This window comes from Papio anubis, chromosome 17, assembly GCF_008728515.1.
Source record: "Papio anubis isolate 15944 chromosome 17, Panubis1.0, whole genome shotgun sequence".
NCBI lineage: Eukaryota > Metazoa > Chordata > Mammalia > Primates > Cercopithecidae > Papio > Papio anubis.
In genome coordinates, this window is record NC_044992.1 from 18,744,285 (window position 1) to 18,767,612 (window position 23,328).

The 23,328-nt window shown below is 43.4% G+C and overlaps 1 protein-coding gene across 4 annotated transcripts in view; it reads right to left on the reverse strand.

Annotated features, from left to right (window-relative positions):
- Positions 1-324: 324 nt before the first annotated feature.
- AKAP10 (A-kinase anchoring protein 10) overlaps positions 325-23,328 on the reverse strand; it is a 91,181-nt gene continuing 68,177 nt past the window's right edge. For all 4 annotated transcript variants that reach the window (XM_031657417.1, XM_003912461.3, XM_031657416.1 and 1 more), the window contains 4 exons: positions 18,657-18,739; positions 5,775-5,827; positions 5,028-5,123; positions 325-2,085 (listed from right to left, as the gene is read on the reverse strand). In XM_031657417.1, the coding sequence (XP_031513277.1) occupies positions 2,080-2,085; positions 5,028-5,123; positions 5,775-5,827; positions 18,657-18,739 (238 nt within the window). In that variant the 3' untranslated portion in view covers positions 325-2,079. The remainder of the gene's footprint in view (positions 2,086-5,027; positions 5,124-5,774; positions 5,828-18,656; positions 18,740-23,328) is intronic.

Here is a 23,328-nt window from a genome sequence, read left to right on the forward strand (position 1 = left end):
TGCTCAATATTGGAGGAATCGAATTCCAACTTTAAAATCAGTACAAGGATCTACTTTAGATCAAATATTACATCTGGCTAATAATTTCGGGTCACACTCCGCTTCTGTGTCTCAAAGCAGGTGGAGCAGAAAAAAGTAGCCAAGTGTCAGATTTGCTGCTATTCTCTTTATAAGCCGTTTACAACTACTTGGCATCTCTAGCTCAGAAGCACAAATTGTATATACAAAGAAATGATCAGAAATTATCTTAACTGAAAGCACTAGTTTAAACAGCCTAGAGTCTTGTAGAAATTGTTATTCCAAAACATGCAGAGGCAGCAAGAGTCGCCCAAAACCACATTTTATTCTATGACCTTTATATTGCTTTTCTGTTAAAGATTGAAGCAATGTGAAATGGATGGAAATATTTTGTTAAAAGAACAAAATGAATTAATCATAGCATAGATGCCGAATAAAAACCTTGGGTTTATGCCATACACTCCAAAAACAAGGCAAAGTCCAGTAGTGGCTCATGTTCTGAGTTTTTAGAAAGCAAATGGAAATATTTAGAAAGATCAATATATTTCAACAGAAGAGCCATAAATACCCTGAAAGCAGAAAGTTGACACAATTTTAAATAGAATTCTCATATATATATTTTAAAATCAAACACAATTAAATATAATATGGTTTAAGTACATGAATACTTCAGCTTTAAAAGAATAACAGAGGTGGTACATAGTACCAAAAACTTACACAAAGCCTTTTTGCTTCTTCTGTCGATGAAACAGTGTGCCTCTATACAATCAAATATTGCAATGGAATAAATTCTCTGTTCATTCAAGACTTTCTCAAGGACAAAAGTGATTAATAATTATATATTTATACATATATATATATATTTTTTTTTTTTGCAAAGTCTGAGCAAAAGCAGTAACATCTAAGAGAACTTTCTTTCTTCTCAAACAATCATGTGCATTGAGGAAGCACTGGCGCCACGTGGTCAATGGAGTGTGCTCACCAACTGGGCAGCCCTGCTGATGGCTGTGCGGTCCCGATGCAGAAGCCAACTGAGCAGAAGTGCAGTGAGTGAGTCTCTTACTGTCCTAAAGAAAGGAGAAGAAAGACCACCAACTGCACACTTCCCAGCTCACAGCAAAGAATGGGGGAGGCAGTCAAACAAAGTCGAATGTTTCCCTCTCCCCAATCATCCTGCTCATCTTATGTTAAAAAAAAAGTGTAATTTGGGAATAACTGTTTTGTTCAAGGTGCCACAGGGGCAAAATTGGAGTCATCGCTATGATTTCTTTCTTTCCACATGTATTCTGAAGGGAAAGTTAAGTACTGGAGTGCAGAATTCCAAAGGGGCAAATCCTAATGCTCAAAGTAAACCAGATTCACACCCTTCTGTTAGCAGGAGAGAGAATGGTTTTAAGTATACTGCATCTCAGGAGGAGGAATTAAATGTGAAAACTGTATACTGCCATCAAAGGAAGGAAGAAGTCACTGAAACTTGACCCATGACTTGTCAGCTTCCTTCCAAATTAATGCTGCTGTCAAGGAAGACTGCATAATTTACTCTCACCCTGTTCCACTGAAGCTGCTAGCACCATGCTGCCACTCAGAGCTGCCTGGCTCTCGGTGGGGCTGACTCACCTGCTTTGGAAGGACAAAGCAAAGCACCTCTGGCACCTGCTTTATGATGCTGTTAGGGATGAGTTACTGCTACGAGTGTGCATCAAGTATCGGTTCTATGCTTATCTGCTTCCCAGAGGATGTGGTCCCTGTCTATTCCAGTAGGCTAAAAGACTCTCATAAATGGGTTATTGCCGTTGGAAAACTAATAATTTTCTAGTAATGTAAACAATACCATTTTGTATCTTTAAGACTCTCACTGTGTGAACGTCATGTGCATCAATTATGCCTATAGGTAACTGCATTATGGTGGAAGTCTAGGATTGTCTCCCATTCTCTCCTGGAAACAACAGTGACAGATCAGAAATACAGTGCTGTTTTCATTGGCTGTGTTGAAGAATTCAACCAAGGGAAAAAAGTTCTCTTATTTTTCACAAGCAGATTTCCTTTATCTCAAGTTTTGAGTCATAACTGAAAAAAGAAAAGAAAAGAAAATGGTAAGGTGCATTTCTCTAACAAGTGACCTATTATTACAAATTAAGGATGGACACCAACACTTAGTGTTTACTATATACCAGAGTTTATGACAGCCAGAAGCTAACTACAATTTTGTGAGGTAAGATATTGTAATTTTCCTTGTTTTAACACATGAGTGAACAGAAGCTTAAAGAGGTTAGGTAACTTACCCAAGGGTCATTTAACAAGGACTGGCATCCAGACTTGCTTTCCCATGTTGGCAATAGATATTAGAATGAAAAATACTGCCAATTTTCAACAGAGTAAGTCTACTTCTAGGAATTAACCCTACAGCATATTCAAGAGGGATGGTAAAGACACGCATGCAGGCATTCACTGACTCCCTCCTGTACTCACAGCACTGGGGACAAATATCACTGGGTCCCCGGTATTGTGGCATGGGACATGTGCACATGAAGCAATTCAGTAATGGTGTAAGGTAGTTTATGCTGAATGTCCAAGTACATCCTATAGGCAAATGTCGAGTTGGAGGTTGAAGAGAGAGGTATCAACACAGGATAAAGAGACTGGGTATTCCTTCACAGGCCTAGGACTTCATGCATTCATAAAATCATGGAATGAGGATTAGAAGGGGTTTTTCTTTCGGGGTTTTGGTGTTGAATTTCTCTGATCTACTAATGAGGACATGAGGAACTAAAGTAGTCACCTGCGTAAAGAAAAACTCAGCTAGTTCTTTGAGTCTACTTTTTTTTTTTTTTTTTTTTTTTTTTTGAGATGGAGTTTCACTCTTGTGGCCCAGGCTGGAGTGCACTGGTGCGATCTCAGCTCACCGCAACCTCTGCCTCTGGGGTTCCAGCGATTCTCCTGCCTCAGCCTCCCAAGTAGCTGGGATTACAGGCATGTGCCCCCACACCCAGCTAATTTTGTATTTTTAGTAGAGACGAGGTTTCTCCATGTTGGTCAGGCTGTCTCGAACTCCCAATCTCAGGTGATCTGCCTGCCTCGACTCCCCCAAAGTGCTGGGATTATAGACGTGAGCCACTGTGCCTGGCCCCCATTTCTGGAATTTTTTATTTCAAGAAATTCAATTTGGTTCTTTTAAAACTATTTTGCATTTTTCTCATTATACTCTTGTTTTCCTTGATATTCTTGAACTTTTTTTTTTTTTTTTTTTGAGATGGAGTCTTACTCTGTTGTCTAGGCTGAAGTACAAGTGGCGCAATCTCGGCTTACTGCAACCTCCGCCTCCCGGGTTCAAGTGATTCTTGTGCCTCAGCCTCCCATGTAGCTGGGACTACAGGCGCCTGCCGCCATGCCCAGCTATTTTTTTTTGTATTTTTAGTAGAGAAGGGGTTTCACCATATTGGCCAAGCTGGTCTTGAACTCCTGACCTCACGTGATCTACCCATGTCGGCCTCCCAAAATGCTGAGATTACAGGCATGAGCCACCGCGCCTGGTCACTTGAGCATATTTTTAATATTTAAATTCACCATCTTTCTCATATCTGGGTCTGTTTCTATAGATTGAGTTTTCTCCTGGTTATAGATTAACTTCATGTCATACTTGGTAATTTGTGATTGATGTCAGAATTTTCATCTCATCTCCTCGTCTCGTCTCGTCTCATTGTCTGAGTTTTGCTCTTTTTGCCTAGGCTGGAGTGCAGTGGTGTGATCTTGGCTCACTGCAACCTCCACCTCCTGGGTTCAGGCAATTATCTTGCCTCAGCCTCCCGAGTAGCTGGGATCACAGGCGCCCGCCACCACGCCTGGCTAATTTTTTCTATTTTTCATAGAGACAGGGTTGCACCATGTTAGCCAGGCTGATCTTGAACTCCTAACCTCAGGTCATCACCTGCCTCAGCCTTCCAAAGTGCTGGGATTACAGGCATGAGCCACTGCACCCAGCCTGGACATTAGACATTCTAACTTTACACTGTGAAGTGCTGAATTTTGTTGTGTTACTGTAAAGAGGGTTAGCCCTTTGTTTTGGCATGCAGTTGTTAGAGTAATTTGATCCTTTAAAAATTTGCTTTCAAACTTGGTTCAGGTGGTTGTACTCCAGACCTAATTTAACTTCAGTAGTAAGGCATAACCTTTGTGAAGACCCTACCCAATGCCTTGTGTATCACAAAGTCTCTCTACTCTGGCCAGATCCTTCTGGCCACGAACTTTTCTTAGCCCTATGTTCAGCCTACTAATTTCTGGGGGGTTCTTTACCTGGACAGATGCATTTTCACCCCACACATATACAGATAACCTAGGCCAAGGATCCAAGGAAACCTCTCTAAATATCTCTACAGCTTTCTTTCTGGGCAGCTTCCTCTTTTCTGGTACCTTTTCCTACAACTTCTACTCAAATTGGTCTCTCTGAACTTTGATTTTTTGTTTGTTTGTTTGAGATGGAGTTTCGCTCTTGTTGCCCAGGCCGGAGTGCAGTGGCGTGATCTCAGCTTACTGCAACCTCCACCTCCCTGGCTCAAGCGATTCTCCTGCCTTAGCCTCCCAAATAGTTGGGATTACTGGCGCCTGCCACCACACCCAGCTAATTTATGTATTTTTAGTAGAGACGGGGTTTCACCATGTTGGCCAGGCTGGTCTTGAACTCCTGATCTCAAGTGATTCACCCACCTTGGCTTCCCAAAGTGCTGGGATTACAGGCGTGAGCCACTGCACCTGGCCTGAACTTTGATTTTTAACTCTTTCGTTCAGCAAGACTGGGCTCTGTTTGGTTTCAGTGGTTTCCCTGTATTGCCCATTGTCCAATATATGGAAACAGTTGTTTCATTTAGTTTGTCTGTTTTCTAGTTGCTTATGATAAGAAGGTAATCCCCATAGCAGTTAATCTTTCAAAGGCAAAGAAACCCCTTATGTCCTTTTTTATTTTTATACCTGGAAAATAATACTTTTTAGTTTACACAAAACAAAGTCATCCTTACCTTTGTAGATTTCTCTAATGGCTGATCATACTGTGCCTGCTGCATAACGTCACTGACTATCATTTTAGCAATCTTCCAAGCTAGCTCTTCCTGGGCCTAAAGAAAATAATTTAAACTGGTGATAACAGTTATTCATTAGATGGATCGAGATGCACATACTCAGTGCTCTTAACAAATGGCATAATCATGCACATCATTTCTACTTATTTGGATAAGAATTTCATTCCCACGTACGAAAAAACCTGGGCCACCCTCTGGCTATGAATATTAACAGGTCATTCCCTGTCTTCCAGTGTCAACTACTGGATATCTAGCACTGGAACTACTTTCAGGTTAGATGGTCAAAATAAAACACTTTCCTTTTTTCACCTCCCATCTCTCAATGTTCTTAACTATTAAAAAAGCAAGCCTCCACTACTTAAAGTAAAACTGATGGCGGGGAGGGAAACATTTGAGCTTTTGATCTATACATTGATTACTGATGCCTGCTGGCTGATGGAAACTTGAAAGCATGTATATCCTTCAGTGGTCCTAGCCTCTGGACTGAAGATACTTTCACTGCTACTATCAGGCAATTGTTATATGTTAAGAAGGGACCACCCTTTCTTGGTACATTGTGGATAAGAGAGCATAAATGTGCCATGCTGCTTAAACATGGGAACTAAAGAAAAAGAAAATTTAAAACCTTACTTACACAAGGATGGCACTTATAAACAGAAATCTCTTTATCCTAAAAGTAGAATTTACCTCATCAGTATTTCCTTGCACCCATTTCTTCATAGCTTGTGAGAACATGGATCCTAGTAAACAAAAACAAAATTGAATGTACATTTCATGCATAATCTTACATTAAAAATGCACTGGGCACAGTGGCTCACGCCTGTAATCCTAGCACTTTGGGAGGCCGAGGCGGGCGGATCACCTGAGGTCAGGGGTTCGAGACCAGCCTGGCCAACATGGTGAAACTCTGTCTCTACTAAAAATACAAAAATTAGCCAGGCATGGTGGTGTGCGCCTGTAATCCCAGCTACTCGGGAGGCTGAGGCAGAAGGATTGCTTGAACCTGGGAGGCGGAGGTTGCGGTGAGCCAAGATCGCACCATTGCACTGCAGCCTAGGGGACAAGAGCGAGACTTCATCTCAAAAAAAAAAAAAAAAAAAAAAAAGCTCTTATTTGGCTGGCCGTGGTGGTTCACACCCGTAATCATAGCACTTTGGGAGGCTGAGGTGGGTGGTTCACCTGAGGTTAGGCGTTCGAGACCAGCCTGGCCAACATGGTGAAACCCCTGTCTCTACTAAAATAACAAAAATCAGCCGGGCATGGTGGCAGGCACCTATAATCCCAGCTACTCAGGAGGCTGAGGCAGGAGAATTGCTTGAACCCAGGAGTGGAGGTTGCAAAAAAAAGCTGGGCACGGTGGTTCACTCCTGTAATCCTAGCACTTTTGGGGAGGCCAAGGTGGGTGGATCACCTGAGGTCAGGAGTTTGAGACCAGCCTGGCCAACATGATGAAACCATGTCACTACTAAAAATGTAAATAAAAAAAAAAAAATTTAGCCAGGTAGCAGGCACCTATAATCCCAGCTACTTGGGAGGCTGAGGCAGGAGAATCGCTGGAACCCAGGAGGCGGAGGTTGCAGTGAGCCCAGATTACACCATTGTACTCCACCCTGGGCGACAGAGTGAGACTCCATTTCAAAAACAAAAACCCAATATCACCACCACCACCAACAAAATGCTCTTTTAAAAGCTGTTGCTTCCAGACATGGATATTCTTATGTGATACCATCCAAAACACTAAGGAATATTGCATTAATAAAAATTGATTATATTGCTTCCATAACAGAGTATTTAACTTGCAAACATCATGGCTTGACAAACTTTTGAAAAGGTGTTTCAGAGTTCTGGACTTTTCTTCTACTCTCCTCACTTGATGAAAGAAACTAATATCTAGTGTTAGTTTGCGGCAAACATTAAAAAACAAAACAAAACCCTAACCAGGATATTGCTCTTGGGTAAGAATCTAGCAATACATTGGGAGACATCAACACATTTGTTATGTTTTCAAACCTTCCAGACCAGATCCTATATAAAATGGTTTCTAGGACAGAGTATGCCACTACATTCTAGTTCACTGGTCTATATAAACTAGCCGGGTGAGAGAACAGTTTCAAAGAGCCATACTCCATCCAAGCTAGAGTACACCTTAACTTCCTAGGATGTGTAAGCCCACATCTGTAATCACATGCTGAGAATCATCTGAAGTAGGCCAGCCTCTATTTCTACAAATGAAATACACAGCTTACTTTGTTATTTAATAATTTGAACACTCTTACTTGCTAACTTTGCTTTAAACCAAGTTAATTGTTGGTAGATTATTTCTTGAGGCGAGGTCCTGATTCATTCAATAACTGAATTCATAAAAAATACAAAACCTGGGCCAGGCGCGGTGGCTCAAGCCTGTAATCCCAGCACTTTGGGAGGCCAAGACGGGCGGATCATGAGGTCAGGAGATCGAGACCATCCTGGCTAACAAGGTGAAACCCCGTCTCTACTAAAAAATACAAAAAACTAGCCGGGCGAAGTGGCGGGCGCCTGTGGTCCCAGCTACTCGGGAGGCTGAGGCAGGAGAATGGCGTGAACCCGGGAGGCGGAGCTTGCAGTGAGCTGAGATCCGGCCACCGCACTCCAGCCTGGGCGACAGAGCCAGACTCAGTCTCAAAAAAAAAAAAAATACAAAACCTGGATCCTTTTCCCTCAATTTTTATTATTACCTAAGGGTTTAAATATTGGTTTATTCAAATTTTACTGCCAACCAGAGTCTACAGAGCCACAATGTTAAATGCTCTGCCTGAAGGCTCAACTGGCTGTTGAATCATCCCATGCACTGTTCTCTTTTCAGGCCACCCTGCAGAGTCACTCTATTGACAGTCTCCCTCTTATTGACTGATACTTTTTCCTCCAAACCCACATCTTAGACTCTTCCTCTGTGCATTCCGTCCTCCTTTAACATGGAGCTTCTCCAGGATCCAACTGCCAGCTTTCCTTTCATCTTCAACACATTCTCTTTGGGCATCTCATTCCCTTGTGTGGATTTAACTTCCTTTGATCTGCAGATAACTTAGAAACCCCTTGAGTGTCAAACCTGTAGTTCCAAATTGTCCAAAGGCATCTCAAACTGAGCCTATTTCAAACTGAACTAATCTATCTCCCACCTACTCTTTTTCTGTGTTGTGTGTCTCAGTTAACGTTACACATTTTCATCTAGAGAACCCATGTTAAAAAAAATCTCAATCTACCTTCCCAATTTAAACATGAAATCTGGTTACCAAATTTCACCTTAGAATTCAACCTTGGACATATCATAAATCTGACCTTCCCTCTAATTCTTGCTACCACTACCTAACTTTGAATCTTTTTCTTCTCCTATCTACATTATTAGCTAATTCCACTGGCTGACTGGTGTCCCTGATGCCAGTTTCTCCCAACTCCAATTCATTCTCATTCTACTGACAAGGAAAACATCTGGTTAGTACTTTGTTTAGAAATCTCTGATGTCTACATGATGCGAGTCTAAGATCCTTAAAATGACATGTAAGGGATTTATCAATTTAAGTACAGTTTTGTCTCCTGCCACTGTATCCAAGCACAAGGGATTGCCACTACATGGGCACAGGCTCATAACATCCTTTTACAATTCCTCCTTGTTACACTGTCTCCTAGATGATGTTAATGTAACTTAAGTTACCTTGCTTGCCCTTCTCATAATCTCAGAAGTCTCTTTTCAAAACTCAATCTTGGCTGGCACGGTGGCTCAAGCCTGTAATCCCAGCACTTTGGGAGGCTGGGGTGGACAAATCACTTGAGGTCAGGAGTTTGAGACCAGTCTAACCAACATGGTGGAACCCCGTCTCTACTAAAAATACAAAAATGGTCAGGTGTGGTGGCGCATGCCTATAATCCCAGCACTTTGGGAGGCCGAGGCGGGCAGATAACCTGAGATCAGGAGTTCGAGATCAGCCTGGTCAACATAGTGAAACCCCGTCTCTACTAAACATACAAAAATGAACTGGGGATGGTAGCACACACCTGTAGTCCCAGCTACTAGGGAGGCTGAGGCAGAAGAATTGCTTGAACCCAGGAGACAGAGCTTGGAGTGAGCCAAGATCGTGCCACTGCACTCCAGCCTGGATGACAGAGCAAGACTCCATCTCAGAAAAAAAACAAAATGGGCCGGGCGCGGTGGCTCAAGCCTGTAATCCCAGCACTTTGGGAGGCCGAGACGGGCGGATCACGAGGTCAGGAGTTCGAGACCATCCTGGCTAACACGGTGAAACCCCGTCTCTACTAAAAAATACAAAAAAAAAAAAAACTAGCCGGGCAAGGTGGTGGGCGCCTGTAGTCCCGGCTACTCGGGAGGCTGAGGCAGGAGAATGGCGTAAAAACCCGGGAGGCGGAGCTTGCAGTGAGCTGAGATCCGGCCACTGCACTCCACCCTGGGCGACACAGCGAGACTCCGTCTCAAAAAAAAAAAAAAAAAAAAAAAAAAAAGAAAAAAACAAAATGAAACAAAAACACAGAAAATTAGCTGGGCGTGGTGGCACGTGCCTGTAAGCTCAGCTACTCGAGAGGCAGAGGCAGAATTGCTTGAACCTGGGAGGCAGAGGTTGCAACGAGCTGAGGTGGTGTTACTGCACTCCAGCCTGGGCCATGGAGCGAGACTGTCTCAAAAAAAAGAAAACTCAGTCTTTTCCTCTGTGCTCTATTATCAAGGTTTCAAAACTCAGATTAAAACTATAGGCTAGTAAATGATGAAAATTCTTTCCATCTGCCCCCAATAAGGAAGGAGAGAGAGGCAGAGGAAGGGGAGTCAAACTGTAAACAAACTGTTGTCAAGGTGGTATTCTGAACCAAAGCCCTGTAGTTGCTACTAACCTGCTGTGTGACTCCTAACAAATCACAAATCACAATCTCCCCATTCCTCAATTTCTTTTTTTTTTTTTTAAGACGGAGTCTCACTCTGTTGCCCAGGCTGGAATGTAGTGGTGCATTATCAGCTCACTGCAAACTCTACCTCCTGGGTTCAAGCCATTCTCCTCCCTCACTCACCCTCCCTAGTAGCTGGGATTACAGGTACCCGCCACCACGTCTGGCTTTTTTTTTTTGAGACAGAATCTCGCTCCGTCACCCAGGCTGGAGTTCAGTGACGCAATCTCAGCTCACTGCAACCTCTGCCTCCCAGGTTCAAGGGATTCTCCTGCCTCAGCCTCCCGAGTAGTTGGGACTACAGGCACCTGCCACCATGCCTGGCTAATTTTTTGTATTTTTAGTAGAGACGGGGTTAGCCAGGATGGTCTCGAACTCCTGACCTCGTGATCCGCCCACCTTGACCTCCCAAAGTGCTGGGATTACAGGCGTGAGCCACCGCACCCGGCCCTAATTTTTGGGTTTTTTTTTTTTGAGATGGAGTCTCGCTCTGTGGCCCAGGCTGGAGTGCAGTGGCCGGATCTCAGCTCACTGCAAGCTCCGCCTCCCGGGTTTACGCCATTCTCCTGCCTCAGCCTCCCGAGTAGCTGGGACTACAGGCGCCCGCCACCTCGCCCGGCTAGTTTTTTGTATTTTTTTTAGTAAAGACGGGGTTTTACTGTGTTCGCCAGGATGGTCTTGATCTCCTGACCTCGTGATCCGCCCGTCTCGGCCTCCCAAAGTGCTGGGATTACAGGCTTGAGCCACCGCGCCCGGCCAATTTTTGTATTTTTAATAGAGGCGAGGCTTCACCATGTTGGCCACGCTGGTCTTGAACTCCTGACCTCAGTGATCCTCTCGCCTTGGTCTCGCAAACTGCTGAGATTACAGGCGTGAGCCACTGTGCCCAGCCTTCAATTTCTATATTTGTAGAATGAGGAGATGATATACACAGATACATCATCTAAGAATTGCATGAGCTTGAAAATGCTAAGAAATATCAATTATTTGGGAACTGAGAAGAGAATGGCCTCTGTGAGTATCCTCACAAGTAATCTGGCTAAGAAAACATAGTGTCTATGTCAGTGTGGCAAAGGGCAACCAAGTTTAAAAAATGATTTTTTTCTTACATAAATATAATCCATAATCTTATCACTCAGAAAATCCCAAATGAAATTCTTAAGTATTAATTAATTCAATCAATAAATATTTAAGGAGTACTTACCATGTGCTAGGCATAATTTCGGAATCAGGAAATATAGTGCCAAATAATACAGACAAACTCACAGCTCTTATAGAGGTAATATTCTAGTCATGAAAGAGAAACTACTTTTATTTACTTTTTAGACACAGGGTCTCACTTTGTCACTAGGCTAGAGTGCAGTGGCACGATTAAGGCTCACTGTCGCCTTGACCTCCTGGGCCCAAGTGATTCTCCCACCTCAGCCTCCCAAGTAGCTGGGACTACAGGCATGTGCCACCACGCCCAGCTAATTTTTAAACAATTTTTTATAGACAGGGTCTCACTTTGTTGCCCAGGCTGGTCTTGAAGTCCTGGGCTCAACCAATTCTCCAAACTAGCCTCCCAAAGTATTGGGATTATAGGTGTGAGGCACCATGTCCAGCTGATAAATAAACAAGTATATAAATAAATGAACAAGATAATTTCAGACAGTGAATAAGAAAATAGGCCAGGCGTGGTGGCTCACTCCTGTAATCCCAGCACTTTGGGAGGCCGAGAGATGTGCATTGCTTGAGGTAGGAGTTTGAGACCAGCCTTGGCAAATCCCTGTCTCTACAAAAAGTAAAATAATAAGCCAAGCGTGGTGGTGTGTGCCTGCAGTTCCAGCTACTCGAGAGGCTGAGGTGAAAGGATCATCTGAGCCCAAGAAGTTGGGGCTGCAGTGAGTCATGACTCCAGCCTGGGCAAGACCCTGTCTCAGAAAAAAAAAAAAGAAAGAAAAAAAAAAGGAAAAGAAAAAGAAAAGAAAGAAGTGGTAGTGAGTGGTACATACAACGGATTTTAGATCATGTGAGTTGGAAAGGTCCCTCTCTGAAGAGATAATATTGAGATGAGAAGGAGAAACAATCCTTGCAAGAAAGCCATGGCAGGGCTTGCCACAGTCATGAAACAGCAACTGCAGAGGCCCTCAAAGGGAAGAAACTTCAGCAAAAGAATAAAAGATAGTCCAATGAGAGCTCAGTCCATGAAAGGAGTGGTTCAAAGTAAGGTGATAGAGGCCAGCAAGGGACATTCACAGGTCACAGCAAAGAGTCTAGATTTAATTCCAAATGCAACAGGAAGCCACAGGGGAAGAGATGAGGTGGACGATTAAGCAATAAAGTATGCATAAGGCAAGAAAATTCAAAAAGCAGAGGAAAAGGGTATATTGAAAAGTAAAAGGCACCTCTTCTCATCTCTAATGTAATCACTGTTAAATTTTACGTGTATCCATTCAGGCAATATTTTAATGTACAGACCAATATATAGAAAGCCTTTCAAAAACACCATATACAACACACCCATGTGTTCTAATCTAAAATGTGTAACACGAATCATCAAGACTATAGGTGTAACTTCCAGTTTACAAGAAATGTCTAGGAGAGAGAAATAAGCTAAATAACAACCAGGAAATTTCAGAAGATTAAACATTCTGTAGGTTAACTGATATGCGCTTCACAAGTCAGGGTCATTAAAAAGGAACCAAGCTGGAGTAAAACAGACTGAGACTATGCCCTCTTATTTACATCCTTGGCATTCAGCATAGTGCCTGGCACACAGTAATCACTCAAATGCCTTCTGAGTGAATAATTCAATCCCTAGGCTCCTACACTACCAAAAAATACTTTGACTTAAAGAGACGTCTGGACAATTAAAAGAATTAAAAGAAGGATATATGGGGGTGTTTAACCCAACTGCAGACATTCCTATTCATTAGTTTATGTGGGCGTATCTCAATCAAATTAATAATACAAGTAACTTCATAGATGGGCTTGCTGGTAGAAATACAATGTTTGCCTCTACCTTCAAATACAACCCGAACTGGACTGGTCTTCCACTACCAGCCTAATCCACACCACCATCATCCCTTACTTAGACTACGATTACGGCAAGAATGTTGTTTCTCTGCTTCTATTCTTGAAGCCCTACACTTAATTTTCCAAATAGCTGATACAGCAATCCCTTAAAAACATAAATCCCATCATTTCCCTGCTCCAAATTCCAATGTGTCCCTGACACTTTCCAGTCCTTGCCATGGTCTCTGGTGACCTCCCAACTCATTCACCTTCTACTGCTCATTCCTTTGCTCACTCCATTCCAGCCACATGGGGCTTGCTGTTCCTTGATCATGCTGAGCTCTCTAGCTTCGGGCCTCTATCCTTGTTCCTTCCATCATGAACACTCTTCCTCCACTTGCTGCCTGGGCTTACGCCCCCAATGCGCTCAGGTCTACTAAAAATGCCACCTCCTCAGTGAGGCCTTTCCTGACAACCACCTTGAAAACAGCACTCCCTACTACTCTCTCCCAGCCCCCTACCCTGCTTTTCATGTAACACATGTACACAGGCTGCATTTGTTTATCTGTTACTGTCTCTACCAATATAATGTAAGTTCCATGAAAGCAGGAACTTTGCTTTCTTCCCCAGGACCCACAACAGTAGATGCATATAGTAGGCACTCCATTGTTCTATAGAATGAATGAATGAAGGAATAACATAAAGAGACTGAATGAATAGAACGAGCAGATATAGTGGTTTGGGAAAAAATTTCCTGTTTATCTTCAACTGCTCATAATACACCTTAATTCATATAAAACAAACAGAAACAAACACAACACCAAACACCTATGCTATACCTAACACATATATGTATGAAGCAGGAACACTTCTTCATGAGCTATCAGAGGTATGAGACCAGATTAAAAAAAAAAAAACAAAAAACCGGCCGGGCACGGGGGCTCACGCCTGTAATTCCAGCACTTTGGGAGGCCGAGGTGGGCAGATCACGAGGTCAGGAGATTGAGACCATCCTGGCTGACATGGTGAAACCCCGTCTCTACTAAAAGTAACAAAAAAATTAGCTGGGCGTGGTGGCCGATGCCTGTCGTGCCAGCTATTCGGGAGGCTGAGGCAGGAGCATGGCGTGAAACCAGGAGGCGGAGCTTGCAGTGAGCCAAGATTGCGCCACAGCACTCCAGCCTGGGCGATAGAGCAAGACTCCGTCTCAGGGGGGAAAAAAAAAACAGCTCAGAGATTTTCTATTAATACCGGGGAGGAGACTCCACTATCCTTATAGACAGAAGCTGCCTAAAGACACTGTAGAGTTCTTCCTGGCCAATGCCTCACAAAGGTCATCTGGCACTTCCTCTGTTCTGAAACCACCGCTGACCTCTTCCCAGTATTCCTTAAAAAAATTTTGTTTTGTTTTTTAGAGACAGGGTCTTGCTCCATTACTTAGGTGGAAGTGTGATGGCACGATCACAATTCACTGCAACCTCACCTTCCTGGGCTCCAACACTTCTCCTGTCTTAGTCTCACGAAGTGCTGGGATTACAGGTATGAACCATCATGCAGCCCCCAATATTCTTCTTTTATCCAATACAAGCTCATGCCTGTAAGCCCAGCACTTTGGGAGGCCAAGGCGGGCAGATCACTTGAGGCCAGGAGTCTGAGGCCAGCAGGGTCAACATGGCAAAACCCCATCTCTACTAAAAATACAAAAAATTAGCCAGGCATGGTGGCGGGTGCCTATAATCCCAGCTACATGGGAGGCTGAGGCAGAATAATTGCTAGAACCCGGGGAGCAGAGGTTGCAGTGAGTCGTGATTGCGCCATTGCACTCCAGCCTGGGCAACAGAGCAAGACTCTGTCTCCAAAAAAAAAAAAAAAAAGAAGAAAAAGAAAGGCACATAACTACTAGACTGTCAAATTTTTGAAAGCAAGATCTGAATCTTCTAACCTGCTGTGTGAATACAAGTACACAAAGAGGCACTCAAAATCATTTACTTAAAACATATACACAATTTTTTTCCCTTTCCTTAACTCAGGAAAAGCAAAACATTATTTTTTTTTTTTTTTTTTTTTTGAGACGGAGTCTCGCTCTGTCGCCCAGGTTGGAGTGCAGTGGCGCGATCTCGGCTCACTGCAAGCTCCACCTCCCGGGTTCACGCCATTCTTCCGCCTCAGCCTCCGAGTAGCTGGGACTACAGGCGCCCGCCACCACGCCCGGCTAGTTTTTTGTATTTTTAGTAGAGACGGGGTTTCACCATGTTAGCCAGGATGGTCTCGATCTCCTGACCTCGTGATCCACCCGCCTCGGCCTCCCAAAGTGCTGGGATTACAGGCTTGAGCCACTGCGCCCGGCCGCAAAACATTATTTACTGAATGAACTGTGTAGATTTTCCTTCAGTCTTAAGAGTCTTCCCAACAGTGTACCTAAGACTTCTCTGACAAAACAGGAAATAAAAGTAATTATTTGGATAAAGTCAACTAGGTAATAGGCCCTTTTTTGGTTTAAATTACTTCAATAATTGTTGCATTTTTTGCTTACTCTGTCAAATTTATATCTGACCAAAAAGTAGATCATTCATCAAAATGAAGAGATGCAATTAATTACCTAAATAATAGTTGCATTAAGAAAATAAAATGGGCCAGGTGTGGTGACTCACACCTATAATCCCAGCACTTTGGGAGGCCAAGGTGGGTGGATCACAAGGTCAGGAGATGGAGATCATCCTGGTCAACATGATGAAACCCCATCTCTGCTAAAAATACAAAAATTAGCTGGGCCTGGTGGTGCATACCTGTAATCCCAGCTACTTGGGAGGCTGAGATTACAGGAGAATCACTTGAACCCAGCAGGTGGAGGTTGTACTGAGCCAAGATCATGCCTCTACACTCCCGCCTGGCAACAGAGCTAGACTCTGTCCCCCATGCCAAAAAAAAAAAAAAAAAAAAAGAAGAAAGAAAATAAGATGGCTGGGCGCAGTGGCTCACACCTGTAACCTCAGCACTTTGGGAGGCTGAGGTGGGCACAGATAACGAGGTTAGGAGTTCGAGACCAGCCTGGCCAACATAATGAATCCCTGTCTCCACTAAAAATACAAAAATTTTGGGAGGCCGAGACGGGCGGATCACGAGGTCAGGAGATCAAGACCATCCGGGCTAACACGGTGAAACCCCGTCTCTACTAAAAATACAAAAAATTAGCCGGGCGTGGTGGCGGGCGCCTGTAGTCCCAGCTACTCCGGAGGCTGAGGCAGGAGAATGGCGTAAACCCGGGAGGCGGAGCTTGCAGTGAGCTGAGATCCGGCCACAGCACTCCAGCCTGGGTGACAGAGCGAGACTCCGTCTCAAAAAAAAAAAAAAAAAAAATACAAAAATTAGCCAGGTGTGGTGGTGCGCGCCTGTAATCCAAGCTACTTGGAAGGCCGAGGCAGGACAATTGCTTGAACCCAGGAGGCAGAGGTTACAGTGAGCTGGGATCATGCCACTGCACTCCAACGCTGGTCAACAGAGCAAGACTCCATCTCAGGAAAAAAAAAAAAGAAAATAAGATAAATGGCCAGACATGGTGGATCACGCCTATAATCACAGCACTTTGGGAGGTCCAGGCAGGCGGATCACCTGAGGTCAGGAGTTTGAGACCAGACCAGCCTGGTCAACGTAGTGAAACCCTGTCTCTACTAAAAATGCAAAAATTAGCCATGGCGCCTATAATCCCAGCTACTCGGGAGCCTAAAACAGAATTGCTTAAACCCGGAGGCGGCTGCACAGGCACATGCCACCAAGTCTGGTTAATTTCTGTGTTTTCAGTACAGACGGGGTTTCACCGTGTTGGCCAGGATGGTCACGATCTCTTGACCTCGTGATCCACCTGCCTTGGCTTCTCAAAGTGCTGGGATTACAGGCGTGAGCCACAGCGTCCAGCCAACAGCTCTTAATCTTAAACGTACTTATCAAAATTGAGTATTTTCTTCTTACAAAAATTAAAGACAATACTGTCAATTCAACCAAAGTGAAAACTTCTAGATATCATCTTTCACGGATCCACATTTGTTTCTGAAATCTTCCTGTGTAAACCAGGAAGAAACTGAAATCAGTCACAAAGAATGCACTTGACAAAAAAGATTTCTGTGTCTAACCCTTGGATTTGACTAAGCTACTCTTGTGATGAAACGAACAATTTGAATTTTGACCTATTAATATTTTCCACATATATTTCTTATTTATTTATTTATTATACTTTAAGTTCCAGGGTACATGTGCACAACGTGCAGCTTTGTTACATATGTATACATGTGCCATGTTGGTTGGTGTGCTGCACCCATTAACTCATCATTTACATTAGGTATATCTCCTAATGCTATCCCTCCCCTTTCCCCCAACCCCACAACAGTCCCCGGTGTGTGATGTTCCCCACCCTGTGTCCAAATGTTCTCATTGTTCAATTCCCACCTATGAGTGAGAATATGCGGTGTTTGGTTTTCTGTCCTTGCGATAGTTTGCTCAGAATGATGGTTTCCAGCTTCATCCATGTCCTTACAAAGGACATGAACTCATCCTTCTTTATGGCTGCATAGTATTCTATGGTGTATATGTACCACATTTTCTTAATCCAGTCTATTTTCTATGTATATTTCATTACTTTCATCAATCTTGAGGAAATTTAATAAAAATAATTTAATAAGGCCAGGCACAGTGGCTCACACCTGTAATTCCAGCACTTTGGGACGCCAAGGCGGGTGGATTGCTTGAGGTCAGGAGTACGAGACCAACCTAGCCAACGTAGTGAAACCCCATCACTGCTAAAAATACAAAAAGCAGCCAGGTGTGGTGATGTGCACCTGTAGTCCCAGCTACTCAGGAGGCTGAGGCAGGAAAATCGCTAGAACCTAGGAAGCAGAGGTTGCAGTGAGGTGAGATCAGACCACTGCACTCCAATCTAGGTGACAGAGCAAGAACTGTCTCAAAAAATTATTTAAAAAAAAAAAAAAGGCCGGGCGCGGTGGCTCAAGCCTGTAATCCCAGCACTTTGGGAGGCCGAGACGGGCGGATCACGAGGTCGGGAGATCGAGACCATCCTGGCTAACACGGTGAAACCCCGTCTCTACTAAAAAAATACAAAAAACTAGCCGGGCGAGGTGGCGGGCGCCTGTAGTCCCAGCTACTCGGGAGGCTGAGGCAGGAGAATGGCGTGAACCCGGGAGGCGGAGCTTGCAGTGAGCTGAGATCCGGCCACTGCACTCCAGCCTGGGCGACAGAGCGAGACTCCGTCTCAAAAAAAAAAAAAAAAAAAAAAAAAGGAAAAAAAGAAAAGAAAAAATATAACAATTTAATAAAATAAAGGGTCTCAAACATTAAGTCCAACTTAGGTTGGGTATTTTGCCATAAAATAAAAAAACAGACAATGCTTTTTCATATTCATGTGCCTTCTGGAGTGGCAAAGCAAGTTCACTAACTTTTGATTCAGAGGAAATTGCATAAAGATGTGACTACATGAAGCCCTTGTACTTACTTGTGACCATAAACACAAGGTGAAAGATACAGTGGTTATTTTACAAAATAAACAGTTTAAACCTTCAGTGGTCTTTGAGTTACAGTCAAATGACTTACAGTCAATGTGAGTAAAGGCTTAATATGAAGTATAAAAACATCACAAACCTTTTGATTTCTTTACATCAGGTTCAGGCTCAGATTCTCGGATGAATTGCCCCAAGTCACTGACTCTTCCAAATGTCATCTTCCTAAACAAGGATGAACAGAAGACTATAACCGCTAACAATCAGTTTTAAATTTAGGAGAATTCATCTAAATCTAGAAAGCCAGAAACACAATTTACAGCCATCCTATGTAACTTAAAGTAGGGCTTATTTGAAATAAAACGTTGCTGCACAGAAAGCAAGATAACCTTTGAGTGCAATTCCATTAGAAATCCTCAAACGGTTTACAAAACATGGTGAGTCAACAGGTAATTCACAATTCTAAAACTCACAAAGAAGAAAAAAGGCACAAGAATAGCCAAGACAATTTTGTCAAAGAAGCAGCCAAAAGGTAGGCCTTGCTCTAACAATGACTGAAATATATTATAAAGCCATAGTTGTGTGTATATATGTTTGTTTATACTAAAACTATAGTACTATAAAACAAAGGTAAAAAGCAAAAAGCAGCCGGGCGTGGTGGCTCATGCCTATAATCCCAGTACTTTGGGAGGCCAGGGCAGGTGGATCACTTGAGGCCAGCAGTTTGAGACCTAGCCAACATGGTGAAATGCTGTCTCTACTAAAAATATAAAAATTAGCCGGGAGTGGTGGTGGGTGCCTGTAATCCCAGCTACTCAGGAGGCTAAGGCAGGAGAATCGCTTGAACCAGGGAGGTAGAGGTTGCAGTTGCAGTGAGCTGAGAGCCGAGATCACACCATTGCACTCCAGCCTGGGCAACAGAGTAAGACTCTGTCTCCAAAAAGAAAACAAAAGCAAAAAATAAGGCCGGGCGCGGTGGCTCAAGCCTGTAATCCCAGCACTTTGGGAGGCCGAGACGGGCGGATCACGAGGTCAGGAGATCGAGACCATCCTGGCTAACACGGTGAAACCCCATCTCTACTAAAAATACAAAAACTTAGCCGGGCGAGGTGGCGGCGCCTGTAGTCCCAGCTACTCGGGAGGCTGAGGCAGGAGAATGGCGTAAACCCGGGAGGCGGAGCTTGCAGAGAGCCGAGATCGCGCCACTGCACTCCAGCCTGGGCGAGAGCGAGACTCCGCCTCAAAAAAAAAAAAAAAAAACAAAAAAAAACAAACAACAACAAAACAAAAGCAAAAAATACAGTAAGGTTCTTATTTTTAAGATATTACCAACCAATGATTAGTATTGAGAAACATGTACAGAATTTTTTTTTTGAATAATGAAGTGTCATGCCGAAGAAATATACAGAATTTTAACAAGTCACTAATAAAATCACGCAACAGAAATAATGTGAAAAGGAGATGAATAGTCAATTCATAAATGAAAAAACCTGAACAATCAAGAGATATACCAAAAGAAACCCAATCTCAACCTAAGACTGGAAAAAAAATTAAGTCTGAAGTTTTTTTTTTTTTTTTTTTTTCTGAGACGGAATCTCACTCTGTTGCTAGGCTGGAGTGCAGTGGTGCGATCTCAGTTCACTGCAACCTCTGCCTCCTGGGTTCAAGTGATTCTCCTGCCTCAGCCTCCCGAGTAGCTAGGACTACGGGCGTGCACCACCATGCTCAGCTAATTTTTGTATTTTTAGTAGAGACAGGGTTTCACCATGTTGGCCAGGGTGGTCTTGATCCCTTGATCCGCCCGCCTCGGCCTCCCAAAGTGCTGGGATTACAGGCGTGAGCCACTGTGTCCAGCCAAAAGTCTCAAGTATTCTCATTAATGACTGGTGAGAACATAAAATGATGTAGATACTTTAAAAAGTAAATTGTAAGAGCTATCAAATTTTAAAATCTGGGCCAGGCGTGAGTGGTTCATGCCTGTAACCCCAGTGCTTTGGAAGGCCAAGATGGAAGGACTGCTTGAGCCTAGGAGTTTGAGACCAGCCTGGGCAACATAGTGAGACTTCATTTCATTTTTTTTCAAAAATTTAAAAAAAAAAATTTTTTTTAAATCTGCTTCCTGGTACAAAGAAGCATATAAAAGGAGATCCTTTGTGATACTGGGTATAAGAGGGAAAAACTGCAAATGACTTAAATACTCATTGATACTAAAATGGCAAAACAGTAACACATACACTATGAGATACTCTGCTACAGTTATGAATTATAATAAATATTATATACAGAATACTACAGTATAGTTAAAATGAGGTAAGTCTGTATAGACGAACATAGGAATGCCCAAAACTCACTGTGAATGAAAGTACAACGTACAGAATGGAGCGTAATATCAATTATATAAAAACAAGCAAACAAAAATGCATACCATAAGAATGATTACTGTGAGTAGGAACGGAAGAAAATAAGCAATGGTACATGAACAAAGGGGACACTAAACTTAACTATAAATTTAATTTTTTATAAGAATAATGCTAGGTGCGGTGGCTCATGCCTGTAATCCCAGCACTTTGGGAGGCTGAGGAAGGTGGATCACTTGAGGTCAAGAATAATGCATTTGTCAAGTTGGTTAAAAGAAAAATTCTGTGAACATCAATATATCAGTTTATTTCAGGCAAAGTAGATCTTATTTTAAAGATACCCTCCTAATAAGTTATTTCATATATGGGTGCTGATATACCAACTGATACAATTTACTTGCCTTGAGAAAAATTTCAGGAAGATGCTAAAATCACAAAACTAAAACAAATATTAAAAACCATCTTTATGGCCGGGCGCGGTGGCTCAAGCTTGTAATCCCAGCACTTTGGGAGGCCGAGACGGGCGGATCACGAGGTCAGGAGATCGAGACTATCCTGGCTAACACGGTGAAACCCCGTCTCTACTAAAAAATACAAAAAACTAGCCGGGCGAGGTGGCGGGCGCCTGTAGTCCCAGCTACTCTGGAGGCTGAGGCAGGAGAATGGCGTAAACCCGGGAGGCGGAGCTTGCAGTGAGCTGAGATCCGGCCACAGCACTCCAGCCTGGGCGACAGAGCCAGACTCCGTCTCAAAAAAAAAAAAAAAAAAAAACCATCTTTATTTATTTATTTTTAGTAAAGACAGGGTTTCACCATGTTGGCCAGGCTGGTTTTGAACTCCTGACCTCAAGTGATCTGCCTGCCTCAGCCTCCCAAAGTGCTGGGATTACAAGTGTGAGCCACTGTGCCTGGTGAAGGTAATCTTTAAAGATAAAGAAAAATGATCACTTCTCTTTTCTGCTTCCTTTTATACATTTAAAAAATACATGCTGGGCGTGATGGCTCACGCCTGTAATAGCAGCACTTTGGGAGGCCAAGGCAGGTGAATCATGAGGTCAGGAGATCGAGACCATCCTGGCTAGAACGGTGAAACCCTGTCTCTACTGAAAATACAAGAAATTAGCCGGGCGTGGTGGCACACGCATGTAGTCCCAGCTACTTGGGAGGCTGAGGCAGGAGAAACGCTTGAACCTGGGGTGACAGAGGTTGCAGAGAGTGAGACTGCACCACTGCATTCCAGCCTGGGTGACACAGCGAGACTCTGTCTCAAAAAAACAAAACAAAAACATATATATTTACATTACACACATACACAATTACAGAAGTGAAACATCACACAATGGATAGACTTTATGTAAGGTCTTAAATAAATGAAACATTCCTTAAGAATAACATCATCTTTGGGAATGAACTCCTTTAGGTTTACTGTCCATTATTTTTTATTTTATTATTATTATTTTTGAGACAGAGTCTTGCTCTCTCGCCCAGGCTGGAGTGCAGTGGCGTGATCTCAGCTCACTGCAACCTCCGCCTCCCGGGTTCTAGCAATTCTCCTGCCTCTGCCTCCTGAGTAGCTGGGACTATTGGCACACGCCGCCACGCCCGGCTTTTTGTATTTTAGTAGACATGGGGTTTCACCATGTTGCCTAGGCTGGTCTCTAACTCCAGAGCTCAGGTAATCCACCTGCCTCAGCCTCCCAAAGAGGTGGGATTACAGGCGTGAGCCACTGCGCCCGGCCTTGTCCATTATTTTCTAAAAGAAGAACTAAAGATCACTATACAAAGCAACACAGCTGAAGAAGCTGGCTTTCCAAATACAGTGTGGTCAAACAAATCTTTTATTTCCTTCAAGTACTTTCCAGGCTCCTCAGTCTCCCAATACCATAGTTACTTTCTTTTTTTTTTTTTTTTTTTGAGACAGAGTCTCGCTCTGTCACCCAGGCTGCAGTGCAGTGGCGCAATCTCTGCTCACTGCAAGCTCTGCCTCCCGGGTTCATGCCATTCTCCTGCCTCAGTCTCCCAAGTAGCTGGGACTACAGGTGCCTGCCACCACGCCCAGCTTTTTGTCTTTTTAGTAGAGACAGGGTTTCACCATGTTAGCCAGGATGGTCTCGATCTCCTGACCTCGTGATCTACCTGCCTCAGCCTCCCAAAGTGCTGGGATTACAGGCATGACCCACTGCGCCTGGCCTACCACTGTTACTTTCTACTGAAAGCAATTAAGTATCTTGAAATCACTTTTTCATGGTACTGCTGGGAACTAGGGAATGGGTCAGGGTAGCGCAATCAAGTCTTTACACACCTTTACATGTTAATCAAGCCACCTTTAGGGAAGAGAAAGTGATTTTCTGATTGGATCTGTGGTAAATTTTAGTAAGTGGCATGTCCTATAAATCACTATCTTTTGATCACAAGCTAAAATGAACAACCGAGTTAATTCTTAAATTCAAAGAAATAA